Source organism: Ictidomys tridecemlineatus, chromosome 14 (assembly GCF_052094955.1).
Source record: "Ictidomys tridecemlineatus isolate mIctTri1 chromosome 14, mIctTri1.hap1, whole genome shotgun sequence".
In the NCBI taxonomy this organism is placed as follows: domain Eukaryota; kingdom Metazoa; phylum Chordata; class Mammalia; order Rodentia; family Sciuridae; genus Ictidomys; species Ictidomys tridecemlineatus.
This window is the reverse complement of record NC_135490.1, coordinates 4,594,536-4,612,476: the sequence shown is the minus strand read 5'-3', so window position 1 is coordinate 4,612,476 and position 17,941 is coordinate 4,594,536. Positions and strand designations below refer to the sequence as shown.

At 49.1% G+C, this 17,941-nt stretch overlaps 1 protein-coding gene across 4 annotated transcripts in view; it reads right to left on the bottom strand.

Annotated features, from left to right (window-relative positions):
- Mcph1 (microcephalin 1) overlaps nucleotides 1-17,941 on the bottom strand; it is a 193,111-nt gene that overhangs the window by 115,501 nt on the left and 59,669 nt on the right. For all 4 annotated transcript variants that reach the window (XM_005334356.5, XM_078030761.1, XM_078030762.1 and 1 more), the window contains 2 exons: nucleotides 13,293-13,330; nucleotides 10,728-10,890 (listed from right to left, as the gene is read on the bottom strand). In XM_005334356.5, coding sequence (XP_005334413.2) covers nucleotides 10,728-10,890; nucleotides 13,293-13,330 — 201 coding nt within the window. The remainder of the gene's footprint in view (nucleotides 1-10,727; nucleotides 10,891-13,292; nucleotides 13,331-17,941) is intronic.

Here is a 17,941-nt window from a genome sequence, read left to right as displayed (position 1 = left end):
ATTTCACCACTGTACTTACACGCGGAGTCCAAACAGCTTTATAAATAACACAAGCACGTACTTGTCTTATCAAAATGAAAACAAAGAAATAAGTATAACAAATTCCAATGTAACTAAAATAAATAGCAGAAGCACCACTTCACTGAATGAAAATAAGGCAGAAATGATTCTCACCACACCGGCCCAGCCAGCACCTTGGCAACCACAAGGATTGCTGCGTCTGTCCTTTCCTTGACTCTGAATCAAAGTGCACAGCAGGCTATTCTGCCCTAATGGCTTTTAACAAGAAACATACTAACTACATGGTATGTTTGTAATTTGGAATGATGTAGAATGCATATTCATTAGAGGCAAGAAGAAATTCTGAGATTTAGAACATAAATAAACCACTCACCTACTCATTTATTCACTTAAAACTTATGCACCGAGTCTCAAGTCCAGTCCCAGGTTCTGGGGCCACGTAAGTGAAGACTGCCCTCACAGGGCTTGAATTACTAAATGACCCGTGTCTCCTTAAGAGGCTCAGCTTTGATCTCTGGAACACTCATGCGCAAGCAGATACGGCTGCTAAGTTACACTCTCAAAAATAATGTGTAAAATTTAATTAAAATAAAAGTCCTTCCACAATAAAGTGTACATAGAATATTAGATATATTTTTAAAGAAAACTCCTGTTAGTAAAATAAGGTATTTGAGTATTTTTTTTTTTTTTGGTTGTTGTTGTTAAAATACCTGTGGCCAGGGTGTAATGTGGTGTCCTTGCCCCCTCCTCCCCAGACTCCCCGGTGCACACAGCCAGGGCTCAGTCCTCCCCTGGCGCCTCTGCTCACTCTACACTCCCTGGTACCAGGGCTGCAAACATCGCCACACACCAACAGTCCCCAGACGCACCTTCACAGTCCTAACGGTTCCCCTACATATGCATTTAGTCTGACGTGTGTATCCCAACTTGAATGTCTGATGGGAACTCCAACTCAATGTGCCTGAGCCACAAGTCCTATTGTACCAAACTCTGCCCACACCCCTCCCCTGGCAGCACCACTTAGGTCAAGGGCTCCACACACTTCCCTCAGTTGTTCATAGAACAGAGGTGGAAGCCGCCTTGCCTCCCCCACTCCCACCTGCCACGCACTATCAAATCCTGCTGGATCTTCCTAAAAGACATGTTCTCTCCTCCCACACTCCTTCCTCTGCTGCCGTCGGCACACTGAGGCTGTTTCTCACCTGGACCATCCCGGCTGCTTGCTCTGCCTCTGCACTGTGCAGGCACCAGAATGGCCCCCACCCTCCTGCCCCATGCCTGGTCCATGGTGGCCTCTCCAAAAGGTGTCCACATTCGGAGGCCTTGGGTCCTTCTCTTCCTTGCAGAGTTGCAGCCTCAGTACTTGCTTTTCTGTGCCAGGTATATTAGGTAGTTTTTTTTTTTTTTTTAAAGTGCCTTGGCTACATTAAAGAAAAAAGTACTACTGTAAGTCTTGGAAAATGATGGAAGTTCCTTCCTAATAAAGTCTGTGGCTGTTGTTCATGTGACTGAAGTCTTCTGTCCAAAAAGTAAGGCCAGCTCCTTGCATTCCGCACCACAGATCCTGGGCAGTGGTCAGTCTTCCTCCATCTTTCCACCGTTCTCCTGGGGGCAATACCAACCCTCAACTTCCCTGGAAGATCACGTGTCTATCTGTCCTCAATCATGAGGTCAGGAGGTGGAAAGCACGCTGGGTCTTGCCAGGAGGAACAGAGGGAGCTCAGGGGAGAGCAGAGCACTCTAGAAAGAACCGCCCGCTCACAGGTCGGTGCCTGCTCTACTGCAGAGCAAGGGCTCTGGCACTGCTCAGGGACACCCAGAGGAGATGAGCTCCACAGACTGGCTGGCTGTCCACAAGGGGGTCCACAATTTAATCATGGCAGTCTACAAATTAGGGGGCTCTGAGCTAACTACTCATGCTCACCAACTAAGGACAATGCCTTCATCAAGACTGTAAAAAGGGCCCACATTCCAGTTAGACAGCAACTTCTGCCTTGTGTCCCCATCCCAGCACCCAACATTGACACCCTTGCTAGGATCTTCCCCACTGCAAAGGTATTCTGTAAGGACCCAAAGGGGCGGAGGTTGCGCAACTGCTCTGCATCACCAGGGGAAAGAACTCTGGAATCCACCCCATGAAGGTTCCCAGCATGAGCCTCAGACCCTGGCGGGCTGGGATGGCCAGGGCTGCCACGTCTGCTGGAGAAGACCCCATGAAACAACAGCGAACTCTGGCTGCGAAGGTGACGCGCCAAGAACCAGCAATCGGAAGTGATTCTTAGAATGGGTAAGAAGTTGCCGGGCATGATGGTGCCCGCCTGTTATCCCAGAAGCTGGGGAGGCTTAGGCAGGAAGATCACAAGTTCAAGGCCAGCCTCAGCAACTTAGCAAGGCCCTGTCTCAAAATAAAAAAAATAAGAAGGGCTAGGAAGAAGCTCCGTGGGTTAAGTATCCCCTGGGTTCAACACCTCGTACCAAAAAAAAAAAAAAAAAAAAAAAAAGTAGTTAATCTGCAATTTAAGGATAAAAAGTGAAAGGCCTTGAGATGACTCCTCCTGAGGAGCCGTGGAGTTCATGTCAGCACCAGCTGAGCAGAACACGGACTGGGCCGCTCTGCAAGGCTGCACCTTTAGCAGAATGACAGGGTGCCTCACTGTGACCAGAGGCAGGGCTGCAGACACATCACAGTTCACTCTGATCATGTTTGATCCTATGCTCCTCGCCCACAAGCCATGTCCCCTCATGCTTACTGAATCCCCTCGTGACATGGCCCAAACTGAGTCACACTGTGTGGAGACAACTGATCCCCTATAGTGTCCTTTTGATTTATGAGACACCTGGCGATCTATTGACAGCCCACCTGTTTAGAGTTCTGCAGGGCACTAATTTAGCTTATAACCATGTCGTTGCACTTAGGATGGATTTATCTGTACTTGCAGGGTGTCCAGATCAGCAGGGGCCCTGAATGTAGGCTTGGCCATGTGCTGCCACCCCACTTGGACTGGGAAGCAGGACGTCTTGGCCACGGGACACTCCCCTTGCCTTTCAGGGACCAGTGGGGAGCCAAGGCAGAGAACTGCAGGCCAGTCCTCAGAGCGTGGGAAACAGCATCTGAGAGAGGGACCCAGCTCTACACTCCTGCAGAGCCAACGCGACTGGACCTGAGGGGCACCCTGGCTGCCCCAGCCCCTTCACTTCCTGTCTCCCACCAAGAGGAATCAGAGCGACTCCCGACTCAATTTTCTGTTTCTATGCCTCTGCCAGGCCAGACGGTCACGAAGCAGGAACAGCACGAGTTGTCTTTCCTGAGAACCAGGTTACACTGAGGAACAAAGTGCGACGAACAAGAAATCACTCACAAAGCCCTTAAAAAAGATTAAAATTCAACCTGAATTTTGTTATAAAATCACAGCTTCTTACATGACTCACTCACCATGGACCACCATCAGATTTTGAAGAATGGGTACAACGCTCTTTACAGAAATTTCCAGAGAACACTACACAAGCCCTGAAATAAAAACATTCTCAGTAGTGTTTTTCTTGGAGGCAAATTTCTGATACTGGCCAAAGAGAATATTTTAAGAATCCCCAACTGCACTGGAGACAGGGTGAGAAGAAAGAGGATCACAAGGGGAGAGGGGAAAGGGGGGAGAGGGGAAAGGGGGGAGAGGGGAAAGGGGGGAGAGAGGACAGGGGGGAGAGGGGACAGGGGGGAGAGGGGAAAGGGGGGAGAGGGGACAGGGGGGAGAGGGGGGATTTCTTCTACGACGGAGCGAACGAGATCCCCCCAGTATATAATAGGAACACTTGGAGGCACGACCCTGAAGGAAACTGCACCCTGTGAAGCTCATATCTCGAGTTACACATGTACAAATGACCATCCAATTGGGCCTTAAGCTCTAGAAATCATGTGGAGTGGCTTTCTTGATGGTGACAGCAACTGTCTTCTCTCAAAGAAACGTATTATGGGGCTGGGGATGTGGCTCAAGAGGTAGCGCGCTCGCCTGGCATGCGTGCGGCCTGGGTTCGATCCTCAGCACCACATACCAACAAAGATGTTGTGTCCGCCGAAAACTAAAAAATAAATTTTAAAAATTCTATGTCTCTCTCTCTCTTAAAAAAAAAAAAAGTTTTATGCCAATACTATCAATTTCTTAAAAAAAAAAAATCTGAGGCAGGCCGTGCAAGAGGTAGGGGTGATATGAACCCCACTCAAGACCGAGGTCAATCCAAAGGGACACGGCTTCTGAAGGGTGTGAGTCACGGGAGCCTGTTGGCACCAACACGCACACCATGCAGCCAGGGACACACCTGTCAGCGTTCACAGTGGACACACAGGTGCACAGCATGGTTCTACCTGAAGCCATGGTGCAACTGATCCTTCTCGAGCTGCTCACCTGCGATGCCCGGTGGAGTCGGGGAACGCCCGGTTGTTTACAGAAGGAGGACCACATTCTCAGGATCCTAAGAGGTGGCCTGAGCGACAGCGCTTGATGGTTTCAGAGAAGTGAAAGGAATGTCCGTTAGGACGGCTTTCAGGCGAGTGGTTCCAAACAATGCTGAGCTAGCTCCAGGTAAGGACCCAGCCCTCTTCTTGGCCCCTAAGGGATGGCCCAGACACACAGCCCGCCATCCACCTTGCTGCACCCCCCTGCAGCCTCACTGCGGAGTCCTCTTCCCCTGCCAAGTGTCTCCTGTTGCTGTAGATACCAGGGCTTACTCTCTCGTGGGCTGCAGCAGTTTGGGCTTTGATGGACAGCCCAAGCACTGGCCATGGCTGTGCAGGTCCACGGCAGAACTTTCACTGTCCAGAACATTTTTTTAATTTTAAGAATCCTGCATTCTTTTTGTGTATAACAACTATGGTGACGACAGATGGCCACTGATTTTAGTAGCCAGTTTGGGGGAAATCAGCAAGCTATTTTTGCCAGAAGGTAACAGCGGCTGTGTTCTCAGTCCTCGCCAGTCTGTCACGACACTGTGCAGGTTCACCCTCAGATGGCACAGTCTACCAAATAGGTCGGCTCTGCCCCACAAAGAGCTGTCAGCCTGAGAATCCCACCAAGTCCAGCTCTGGCAAGCGCCAGCACCTAGCTGTTCACCTGGGGACAAATGCGCATTGAGCACCTGGCAGGAACGTGGCAGCGGCTGCAGGCTGGCTCTTACCTGCAGTGTGCAGAGTGTTTCCACTGCTTCACGTCACCATCCTGGAAAGGTTAAAACAGCTGGGTCTTGAGTTACAGTTCTGAGGAGCTCCTGCTATTTCAGAATAACTCTGATGTAAATGCTCTGCTGCCTGAACTCTGTAAATGACCGCAGTAGTGCAACAGAAACACGTGGGAAGCTCAGTGGGGAGCCGACGTGCACGTCTACGAGTGTGTCGATGTGTGTCCTCAGTGTCACGTTTACACACAATTCCCGGTTCTCTGAACAGCTATTCCTCACCAGGACCTGGTGAGGCACGAGATAAAACTTGTGACCTGCCAGGAGTCATGTCCACGGAGGACTCTGCTTGTCGGTGGCTTAGTAAAGCAGAAGTGGGTTAATTCCAGGCGGCTGCCTTACTGCTCCTGAGGCTGCTGTGTCGCACACGCTGGCGGTCCTTGGCGTACTAACCCCACGCTGCCACACATGCGGCTTGCTTGTGTCAGACACACTCCCCAAGGGACACTCTCGGGCCCCAGGGCTGCAGGACCATTTGGGGGCCAGAGCAGTGCCCTTCCCTGCGGCTGCACCCGGCCAGCACCTCTCATGGAAGGCCCCGCGGCCAAGGCAGCCGAGCCGTCCCGCGGGGGCTGCCTCCTCAGGCTTTCCTCGCCCGCGCTCCTGCCCCGTCTCTGGCAGGCGGGAAGCCCCAGGTCAAGCGCTGGTAAGTTGGTCCCTCCTAGGGGACCTCCCTGGGCTCTCCCCCAGCCTGAGCTTGGGAGCTCCTCAGTGCTCCTTGGCCTGTCCACACGTCACCTCAGGCTCTGCCTCCATTCAGGGGCCTTCTGAACCTTCTGAGGGTTTATTCTTATACAATTAAAAAAAAAAAAAGCCATCAACCGCGAACTCCACGAACCACGGCCTACTGCTCTTATGGGATGAATGCACTAGTAACTGTGGGGGGCACAGAATAAGACCCACATTTGTGAAGATGCTGCTTCCTGACAAACGGTGGTGACGGGGAGGCAGAGTGCTCCTGTCATCGAGGAGACTTGACCATCCTGTGTCACCCCCGGGGGAGGGGCGTGCGGCCTGCTGATGTGGGAGGGGGCTGGGTTCGACACACATGTGTAAGGCACCTAGATGGACTGTCACCAAACTCCACTTTGGTGAGACTAAGTAACTGCTGTGGGCTTTCCTTAGCCTCCTGGAGAGAACTCGGCCGGCCACAGCGAGACAGGAGAGGAGCGCCATCAGCTCTCCTCAGTGTTACGCCCAGGAGCAGGGGAGAGGGTGAGCAGCCAGACGGGGGTCTTTGTGCTCATGTGGCTACCGTCTACAGGCAGACGGACACCAGGCAACCACGCAAACCACCACCTCAATGTCGACCAGTGTTACTGAAAAGGCACCGACTGCTCCCAGCGGTTTCTGCGTATGGGAACCTTGGGCCTGCTCCTCGGCTCCTGGAAGAGGGACAGCTGAAAGGAGATCAGCACGAGCAGAGGGACGGCAGCTCGCGGGGGGCAATGCAGCTGGACACCTACCAGCAGCAGCCTGGCGACTCGGGGTGATGGTGGGGTCAGATGCCTTCTTAGACGGGCACACAGGACATCCTCGTAAACTTCTCAGTGAGCAGCTGTCAGAGCGACCTGGGGACCGGAGGCCGTCTGTGCTGTGGCTATAAAGGTGAGCACCAGCACTAAATGCTACCCCAGTCGTGACGTGGGGTTTCCAACAAGAAGGGCATGTGGGAGGAGCTTCCACGGCACTGACACAGCTGTGTCTCCCTGTGTAACTGAAGGTCCTGATCCCTGCCCCGCCCCAGGAAGTCCCTCACTTGCTCTGCTCCTGAAGACACCTTCTGAGTTTAACTCCTGGTGAACTAGGCCGAGTGAGACCAGAGAGAGGGGAAAGACAAGGACGGGGGCTAAGGACAAGCCCCGGGCAGCCTGTCACTGGAAATGGTGGGAGAGAGAAGTCCATAGGCAGATGAGGAGGAGCACCCAAGTCTGCGTTGAGGGGTAGGATCAGCAAGGTGGCAACACCACGGCCCTGTGATGGGTACTTAAGAAATAACTGTCGTCGGCTTTTTAAAACACTGAATCTGAGCCAAAATCAGCTTTTCTTTATAAAAGTAAATAAATTGCTGCTGAAAGATCAAGTGATAAATCTGTCCAATAATGTGAAAATACTAAGTGGGTTAGAAGGAGTCAGACACAGAAGCTCAGGTCCCTTTCCTGCTCGGAGGGTGCCACGTGCATCCTGTCTTGCACCGGTCCAGGGCTGGGGACAGACTGGACTGCTACACCGTGTGCTTGCCTCAGTACAGGCATGAACCCTCTCCCCAAGCCATGGAGTAGGGCCCCAGAGGTGGAACACAGTGGGTCCCTACCACTTCCCCCTTAGGAGGGGGTGCTTCTGTCCCTCACCCTCCTCACAGCACAAGCAGAGCCATCCTGTCACTTCGGGAGGCAGGATGTTTAGGCAATGTACCCCTCCCCGTGTGGACCTGGGGCAGATCTTTACAGGATCTCCCTGGGCACTGCACAGCCCAGACCTGGAGGCCCAGGATCCTGTGGGGAGAAGGGCAGGCCCACAGGAAGCCACATTTGGGAGCAGTGGACCCTCCCACCCTCAGGATCTGGTTCACATGGGTACCACACTGAACAGGACTCCTTTCTGCAATTGGGCTAACTCCAACGAAATTCAGTATGACTGCATCATGAAAAGAGCAGAAAAACAGGAGTACTGAGCTATGTTTTGCAAATGCTAAAAGCAAGGCTTGATCCCCATGAAAGTCAAGACAGAGTTCCTTCAAGGCAGTGGAGAAGAGTATATGCGAGCCTTCTAGAGCGTGGACAGGCTCTGCCCTGGTCTGGGGGGAGACCACGATGCTGGCTTTATCATCTGTCCAACTCACGTATAGGCTTTATGAATCGTCTGTGATGCTGTGTAACTAAGAAACAGATGCAGTGGATAGAGGTCACCCTCCATCCTGCACAGCAGGAGAGCCACATGGGATCACTGCATGGAAGCCAGATCTGGGGTCAAGGAGACAAGGACTTGTGACATTTGCCATGTAAGAGGAGGAGAAAGGGACACAGAAGGTCAAGAAATCCAGGCAAAGTTGTTTTTAAATTAAATTTAAGGTAGAAGGGATGATGTCAAGATTAAATGCCAACAGGAGGCATCCAGGCCAGAGGCTACGTGAACTTTTCACAGGTTTTCCAACTCTTTGCTCCTGTGAGCACGTGTGCACAGTCCTCTGTGGGCTGACGCACAGAACACGGCGGTTCCAGCTCCGCGGACGTCTTGGTGCTGCTTCTGTATCCAGACCCACGCTTGCTTTAACTCCTGGACCACTCACCTTTCTCTCCCAGTGCTTCCCTCCTTCCAGAACAAGGCAGACAGGACTGCACTGTACCTGACCTCGGGGCATGACGAGTTCTGCTCAGCATAATGCAACAGAGGGTCACCCAAGTTCCACATGGCATGTCTCTACCACCCACAACCTTTCCACTGTATGCATGGACCCGTTTGCTCATCCATTCACTTGCCCAGGAACATTTGTGTTCATAATCATATCTGGGTGATTTTAAGTAAAGCTACAAAAGCTACACACACTCATGCAGATTTCTGTGTGAACATAAGCTTTCATATCTCTGGGGCAAATATCTGCCCCAGAGTGATCACTGCAGCTATTCTAGTAGATATGTAATGTATCTTATTATACTCTTCATTTCTTTAATGACTAGTGGTATTGGGCATCTATTCACGTACTTATTTGCCATCTGTGGATCTTTGGTGAGATGTTGCTTAAAAATTTGTTTGGACTCTATTCTTGAATTTTGAGAGTTCTTTATATATTCTGGATGTAAGTTTTTTGTCAGATACTAGATTGGCAAATATTAGTACTATTGAAAGGCCTCTGCAGTTCCTTTCTAATGTTTCTCAGAGTGAAATTTTCCTGTTTTGATGGAGTTTAATTATCAATATTCGATTTTTTTAAATCAGCATTATACCGTTGTCAACATACAGGTCCTGCACACACATTAATGGGCTTACACTTTGTTATTTTGACTTGCATCCTGACGACTTGTTAAACTCAGTTCCTTGCTCTAAGATCTCCCAGCAGGTTTCCTGCAGTTGAGCAGGACGGACGCCATGATGCCTATGAACACAGCTTTTTCTATCTTTTCCTTCGTGTTACACGTGTGCTGCCATCATTCACTTCTCTGCTTCATGTTCTTCATTCCAGGCAGGAGTGTAGCCCAAACATTAGTTTATTAAATAAGGTGTTTGACAGCTGGGGGTGTAGCGCAGTGGCATGGTCCTTGACAGTATGCCCGAGGCCCTGGGTTCTGTCCCCATTACTGCAAATAATACTGATAATGTCCTTGACCACTTTGACCAGGTAACTCAGGCAGAGTCAGCACCAGTTCTGTTTTCATGGACAATCAGTGGAAAGCACTGATCAGTGCCAGACCTGAGCAGAGGCCTACAGATGTCCAGGGCCAACGGCCAATGCTAAATTCTCGTTTGCTTTCTCTGGACAGCTCAAAGTCTCAGAAGAATAGCCTGGGTACAGGATCCAGCTCAGACACATATATTCATGAAAAACGAAGATGGCTTTCCTCTGAAGCATGAAAGAAGGAGCTGAGTGATGAAGACACTTTCTAAATTGGAAGCAAACGGGGAATTCGTGCACTGAAACTAGAATTAAGTTCTAGCTCATAAAAACAAACAAAAAGCTGTGCTAGTACTCAGGTAAGGTAATCCCTAGCTGCCACCAACGCAAACGGCACATTTTTCTAGAATTCCAACCTTTTGTACTTTGTGACTTTAAGCACTAAGCTCTTGGACCTCTTGTAAGAGTTTCAGGGCCAAGTTACAACAAAGGAAAACAACTAGGGCCATTCTTAAAAGCACATCTGTGGTTTGTGTGCACAGTATAATTCCACTGGCTTAAATGAGTGAAGTATTAATATAACATCCGTGGGGGCAGAGGAGGGTGGACAGCGGAACACACAACAAGTACCGAACCAGCAAAGGGATGTCCACAGTGACCTCAGGCTGAGGTCAAAGTAAAAACAGGAGGAAGAGCAGAACACTTCAATCTTTATGAGTTTTGAAAATGATGATTTTTAAAAAGTAACCTTAATGCACTGAAATAAGGGCAAATAATGCCACAGATAGATGTGTGCAAGACAATCATGTCCAATGGGATTGAATGAACATGTTCCATCCTAAGTAAGTCCATCTGTGAAAACAGTTGCTGGATTCTGTTGGCTTTCCAAACTGTCACTAGCACAGGTCACATTATTTCTTGGTCAAACAACAGAGCAAGTTTCATTTGAGTGTAAGAAAACGTGCTTGGCGTTCCCAGTGCAAGTGTGTTCAGGTCTCATCACCGCCGAGGGGCTCCAGTGGCGCTGCCCTCCTGCTTCACGGCCTCCTCTGCACTGGCTGGAGGGTGCCCTGGTCGGCTCCCGGGGCCATCGCTGTGCACCACCAAACCCATCCAATACCCATAAGAGCAGCAGCTCCAGCACAGGGCTTACCCACTCGTAGGAGAGCACCCAGCAGCCACGTGCAATGCCCAGCAGTATGTTCAGGGTGCGCAGCGTCTTCCCGGCCAGCACGTGGGTGGTGGTCTCACAGACCTCTGGCGCAAAGGAAAAGCCTTTCAATTTATCCACCACCTGGATGATGATATTCTGCTTCCTGTCAAAGGAGGACACAAAATGAATGTCTGCTGCACATAAAACAAGGTGGTTACACTGAATAATTAGAAGATTAGGGAAGCTAAGGTGTTAAGCCAGTTTTGGATATTGTGTTTATGCCTTAATTTTTAAAAAATTAGTGAAATGAGATTTAGAGAAATAAATCTTCAGATCTTAATTCCAATTCATCTGTTTTAGTGGCCCAGAAAAAAGGCCCTAAGGTCATACGTGCTTTCACAGGGTTGCTGGGTGGAGAAGGGACAGAGTCAGCATCAGAAACATCCGACACCAGCCCAGAGCTCTCCCCTCTACCCAATTACCCACTTCTTGGGCATGTGTGATCCCACGTGGGCATGGTCAGCACCAAATGCTTATTTTGAAAATATAACTTTTTTGTTTTATTTTTTAGTTGTAGTTGGTCACAATACCTTTAGTTTATTATTTATTTGTATGTGGTGCTGAGGATCGAACCAGGGCCTCGCATGTGCTAGGCGAGTGTTCTACTGATGAGCCACAAACCCAACCAAAATATAACACTTTTTGAGTGCCAAACTCAGTTTTCCTCCTAAAGGAGGAAAAAAACTTTTTACTAAGTCATCCTACCAAAGCTTGGAGCAAATTTGACAGAAAGCACCTTTCACAAAGTACTGTTCATCATCTTCTCTTAATGCCTTACAAACTTTCTTTTTAAATGTTCTAACTTCCTGAGCAAATGACTCTCAGGTCTCTCCTATCTCACAATGACCTTCCCAACACTGTCAGTTCTAATGTGCCCTTCTCTCCCCCTCCCAGCACGGCTTGGGAATCCATGGGGGAAATGCCAGGGCCTGAAATGCCACCCAAGCTCCACTCAGCAGGTTAAGAAGTGAGCGTCTGGCCTCTGCACAGGTGACTAGGGGGCAGAGGCAGTCTTCCCTGCTGGCATAGCTTCCCCCACTGAGTGTGGCTCTTGATCTCAGCTGATCTCCATGCACTGTCCACCTCTGGTGATCAGGTGCTTCACCTGTGAGGCAAGGCTGTAACACCTTGGGCTCTGCAGGGCAGAGACGAGAGGGTCAGATCCCAGTCTAACACCATATGCACCAAGGGAGATGTGGCTAAGAATGTAGTCAAAATTATTAAATATAGAAAAAAGTAAGGACAAATAAGATAAAAGAAACTAACAGCAAAAATAAGTAAACCCCTCTAAAGTAATCTAAATAACTAATTTCTGAATATCTGATTTTCTCCATTGCCAGTCTGCCGGCTACCAGCAGATGTGCAAATGACTAGAAGTAGCTTTAGACCTGGACAGCCCATGCAGTATCAGACTGCCCAGGTCTCGCTCTTAAGGCACACAGCATTCTAGGATTAAAAAAAAAAACCAAACCCCCCAAAAAACAAGAATATGGCCTAAATGAAAATTTTCTTTTTAAATTTTTTAATAAGAAAATGATAAACTTGTCTTAAACCTAGGAACAAATGTGGACTTTTAAAACATTATGCCCGTATTCAATATTACTTCTGTATTACTGTTTAAAATGTTCAATATATTTCATAATATATTTACAAAAATTAAAAGCGAGCTCCCCCCCACAATTACATGATGACCAGTTTGTAAAGAATCAGTTGTTTCATTTCCACACCACGGGCAGGAAAAGGAGCCTGCTTCAGAATGTGGCCCACACATGCGCTCTCCTGCAGTGAATTTTTCAGCAACATGCCGAATGTTTTGGTGCGTGTCTTAAAACCTCAAAACCTATGATGGTATATAAAAAACACCGTTTTCCCTCCAAATAGGAATTCAACAATCTGTCCCAGGGAATACAGCCCTGTGTTTTTGTTGGATGCTCTCTGCTGCACTAAATGTTTAAGGGAGATGATAAGCGCAGGCCAGCAAGCCATTAACCCTTCGGCAAGATGCGAAGATGGCTGCCTGACACGGATTCAGGAAGGCTCTACCCAGGGCTCCTGGAGACCTTTCAGCAAAGTGCCGGCTGGTGCTGCTCCACTCACTGAACCTGTGTGGGAGGGAGGGAGGGCAGGCCACGCCATCAGGAGCTCAGCAGGCCCAGGAACAGCAAGGACAGGCCACCCCCCACACTGCCTGGACACCCCTCAGCTCTCCAGGATTAGGAAAAACAACAACAAAAATCAAGACTATGGCCTAAATACTAGTTTTCTTTTTAAATTCTTTAATGAGAAAGTGATGAACTTTTTTAAAATCTAGGAACAAATATGGACTCCCCTTCAGCCAGTTTTGGTTTTCAATGATTTTCTAACTCACATATTAATTATATCCAATAAAAGTGACATAGTACAGACCTGTAACTGCCCCAAAGCGCACAGAACTACAGTACGCAAGCAAGGAGGACGACCAGATTTCACATTGAACAGAAAGTTATGAAAAGAACAAGGACTTACTCGGATGACATGCTGGTCATGACTAATGTTCTCGTTGGCTAGAGATTTCAAAAGAGAAGGAACAAAAAAACAGTTAAAAAAATGTTTTTCTCACAGAAATAAACTTTAATACTTTTTTTGAAATGTTACATCACTTAAAAACAAACATTAAAACATATATCAAAGAAAAAACCCCTCTATATTCCCGGGAAAAGCAGCCCAAAAGATAGAAATTAAGATACTATTCCCAAACCAATCCTAAATAATCCAGACATGAAGAAGGAGAGAGATGTCCACCCACTGGCTGGAGGGCCTCTGGCCACATGGACATGCAGACCTGGTTGTGAGTGGTGACCACACTGGCCCTGCCGATGTAGGTGTGGGTCAGCAGGCCCCACAGAGAAGCACGGGCCTTGCTTACAGTGCTGGCATTTGCTACCGACTGGAGATGTACATGTTTTCTTAGAAGACTAAATACTCAGAAATAAATGCACACTTACTGTAAAGAAGCTCAAACGCTATAGAAAATAATAAATAATAATAATATGAATCCTCTGTAACTGTACCATCCAGAAATGATAATAATAATAATAATAAAAAAAAATATATATATATATATATTTTCCTGACAATTTGGTGACCTATTGAGCCCAAAGTACACTCTCTGGGAGTCTGTTGGTGTACATTTTAATCTTTGTAGTAAACAACACAAAATGGAAACTAACAAAAGTACAACTGATTTGTGTGTCGATTTCATATCCTGCAACTACACTGAATCATTTATTACTGAACGTTTTATGGCCTGTATTTACCTGAATCCACATGACCCATGGGTTCCCTGGTGCACACGAGGTGCCTCCAACGTGGCCGACTGTGGGGCATGACCCTTAGCCAGGCACTGACATCACTCATGTCCTGAATGGCCAGCATGCAGCACATGAGGGACACACAGGCTGACAGACGGCAGGCCTAGAGGGACCCGACGTCTGGGAGGCAGAGGAAGAACGTGGGGGGGAGCACGAACCAAAACAATACTCAAAGGAGGGACCCGAGGACTGGCGACTGCTGCCCGTCCTTCTGCCAGCCTCCCGGAATATTCCACGGTTAGCTCTTCTGTATTTCACACACCACGCGTGGAACCCCACACGCAGCTCCCTGGGCCAGGTGGAGAGCAGGGCTTTCCACGGCATCTCTGGTTATCAAACACCGGTGGCCGAAACCCAGGCCTGCTCTTCAGTACCATCCAGACAGGAGTCAAAGGTGCACTGTGATGCACCACCCAAAATGGTTCTGTGGCACCACCCTAAAGAAACCTGTGGTGTTCCATTTGTAGGGGGTGCCCCACTGCAGGACAGCAGCAATGGGACACTGACAAGGGAACTCTCCATTATGGGAGCTGTGTAGTCGAGGCCTCCTCCCCGTGCTTCACCCTGACCCACGCTAGCCCCCGCCTGCTGCCGGCCCTCTGGCTTACACACCAGCTTTCTGCCTTGTGGGGCCCTCTGGCTTACACACCAGCCCTGCTGTGGCCCTCTGGCTTACACCCCAGCCCTGCTGTGGCCCTCTGGCTTACACACCAGCCCTGCTGTGGCCCTCTGGCTTACACCCCAGCCCTGCTGTGGCCCTCTGGCTTACACACCAGCTTTCTGCCTTGTGGGACCCTCTGGCTTACACCCCAGCCCTGCTGTGGCCCTCTGGCTTACACCCCAGCCCTGCTGTGGCCCTCTGGCTTACACCCCAGCCCTGCTTGTGGCCCTCTGGCTTACACCCCAGCCCTGCTTGTGGCCCTCTGGCTTACACACCAGCTCCCTCCTGGTGGTGGTCCTCTGGCTTACACACTAGCTTCAGAGTACCTGGTGGCAGTTCCCAGCGTCACATCTGCAGCGGGGACCTATTCCCTGCGCTCCAGACTTGAGCATTCCCCTTTCCTGGCATGTGCCCCTGGAGTCTAATAAGGATCTCAAATCTATCACATTCAAAATAAACCTCTGCTCTCACCAGGTGATGAGGCCAGAAAAAGAAACCAGTGAGATCCAGATAAAGAAGAACTATCTGTTCACTGATGAGATTAATTTATATGCAGAAAGCCCTGAAGAATCCAGAAAAAAAACCCAGTAACTAATAATTCAACAAGTTGCAGGATATAAAATCAACACATAAAAGCCAATTATATTAGTATAAATGAGAAACAATTCAAAGAGGAAACTAAGAAAACAGTTCCATTTAAAATATCAAAAAGAATAAAATACTTGGAAATAAATTTAACCAAGGTACAAGATTTATGCCTTGAAAATTAAAAATATATTGCTGAAGCACAGTAAAGTCGACCCAAGTACAGGAAACCGTTCCACGTTCACATGTGAGAAGACACTGTTAAGACAGCAGCACACCCCAGAGGCTCCCACAGAGGCAACCCGAGTCCCGCCAGAACCCAATGGTCTTTTACTGTTTCTGCAGAAATGAAAAAAGGCCTCCCCCAAACTCCTGTGGGATTCCAGGAGTCCCACATTCCCAAGTCCAAAACCATGCTGCAGAGCGACACATCTGAACCACGGGGTGCAGGCACAGGGACAGGCAAGCCACCTAGAAATAAAGACTAGCCTCTGGGTCAGCGGATTCTTTTCACAAGGACACAAGTGGGTGACGACAGTGTCTTCAACAAATGGTGCCAGAACACTGGACATACACATGGAAAAGGGAAAGCCGGATCTTCCCCCTACACCATGTATAAAAATCAACTTAAGAGACCAAATCCCTATGTTTAAGAATAAAAATATAAAATTCCTAGATGAAAAACTTCATGGTGTTAGACCTGACAATGGTCCCTTGAATATGGGACCGAGAGCTCAGGCAGAGAAGGACTGGGACTTGTGAAACCAGACAGGCCCCACAGGAAAGAAGTCTACCAGGAGAGGGAAAGGGCAACCCAGGGCGGGAGTGAACACTGCCGGCCACACCCTGATGGGCTGGCCACGTGGACTGTGGTTAAAAAGGCCAAAGCCCTAATTTAAAAAGTGGGCAGAGAAGACAAGCACGCGGGCAGCAAGCACGAGAAAACACGCTCTCCCCGGAACTGGAATCCCACCTCAGTGACAGCAGCCTCCAGCCCGCCGGGTCGGCTATTCAACAACACCCACCAACAGAGTGGAAGACCGCAGCAGGAAGGAGCAGGTCGGTGAAGCCCTCTGTGTTGCGGGGCTGGGTATGCAACAACAGAGTGACAGTCGGGGCAGCCCAAGGCAGAACACCAGGCTTCGTCTGATTGTGGTGCTGGGACATCAGACCAGGTATGTTCTGAAGGGGAGAAACTCATTCTACCCAATCCTGGAGACTAGGAAGACGAACTGGGGGGCCAGCCCTGGAGGGCTCTTCTTGGGGAGGCGTCCCGTGGCAGAAGGCAGAGGGGCTCGCTGCTGCAGTAGAAGTGCTCTAGGGATGAACACACTAATCCTCATGAAGGCCCCACCTCCCACCCCGGGCACTGGGGACAAAGTCCCCAGCACACAAACTGAAACAGTCACAGCTGGGCTCAACCCACATCCTTCAACAGATGAAGAACTAACAAAAGCTGGCAGACACACAACGGAAAACCACCCAGGCTGAGGAAGCACAGGCACTCTGGCACGTGCTCCAACACGATGAACCTTGAAAACCCACTGAGAAAAGCCAGGAAAAGGACAGCATGTGCAGGTCCCCTCCCGTGAGCTCCTGAGAGCAGGCACTTGCTCAGACAGAAAGCACTGCTGCATTCCAACCCCCGGGGCAGGGCCTGGAGGACAGCAAACATCTGTCAGATATTTATCATAAATGCATCAATGAAAAACTGGAGATGAAAGTCAATTTCTACAGATCAATGCATATATTTCATATTACCTATCAGTCTCTAATGTCGTATCTGTTAATACCATTCAAACAAATTGAGACCTCCATAGGGCCGGGGTGAAGTACAGCTTGAACAATTCCAAGTCAACCAGAGCCACGGCAGCACGCCCCAGGCCCTGGGAGAGCAACTATCTCTATAAAGAAACTCCAAACCCTAAATAGAAGGAAAAAATAGAGGGAAGGTAAGAAAGTGATCATACAAAAGAATACTGTTCTTCTGCATCCCTCTGGCTTGCAGCTAGCTAAAAAGAAATCTGGAAGACCCAAGGTTCTTTCCTTAGGCCAGCTACAGGACCTGAGAGGCAAGTGCCCACAGAGTGTGGTGCATACCCCCGTGGAGTGTGCCAAGAGAGATGGCACTTGCCAAGGCTGTGTGACAAATGACCTGGCCGTGTGCCAGTGAGTAAAAAGAGCAATCTACAGTAACAGCACGTGGATCCGCTTCCTGATAGTTTGAGCAAGGGGTTGGAAAACATATGCAGAATGATGCCTCTGGCTAATCAAGGAAGCTCCTAAGAACATGACAGCTCCTGATGTCTGCAACTACTTGGAAACAAACTGAAAGATGAGAAGCTTGGTGGATGACGACATGGAGAGAGAGATGGTAAATACAGCCCAACAAAGGAAGTGGGCAGGCCCTTCACAGAAGAAAAATGAGTGCTCAACAAATATATGAAAAAGCGTGCAACATCTCTAGCGTTACAGAAATGCAAATAAAACTACACTGAGAGTCCATCTTAATCCAGTCAGAACGGCACTTATCGAGAATACAAGTAACAGACAGGCTC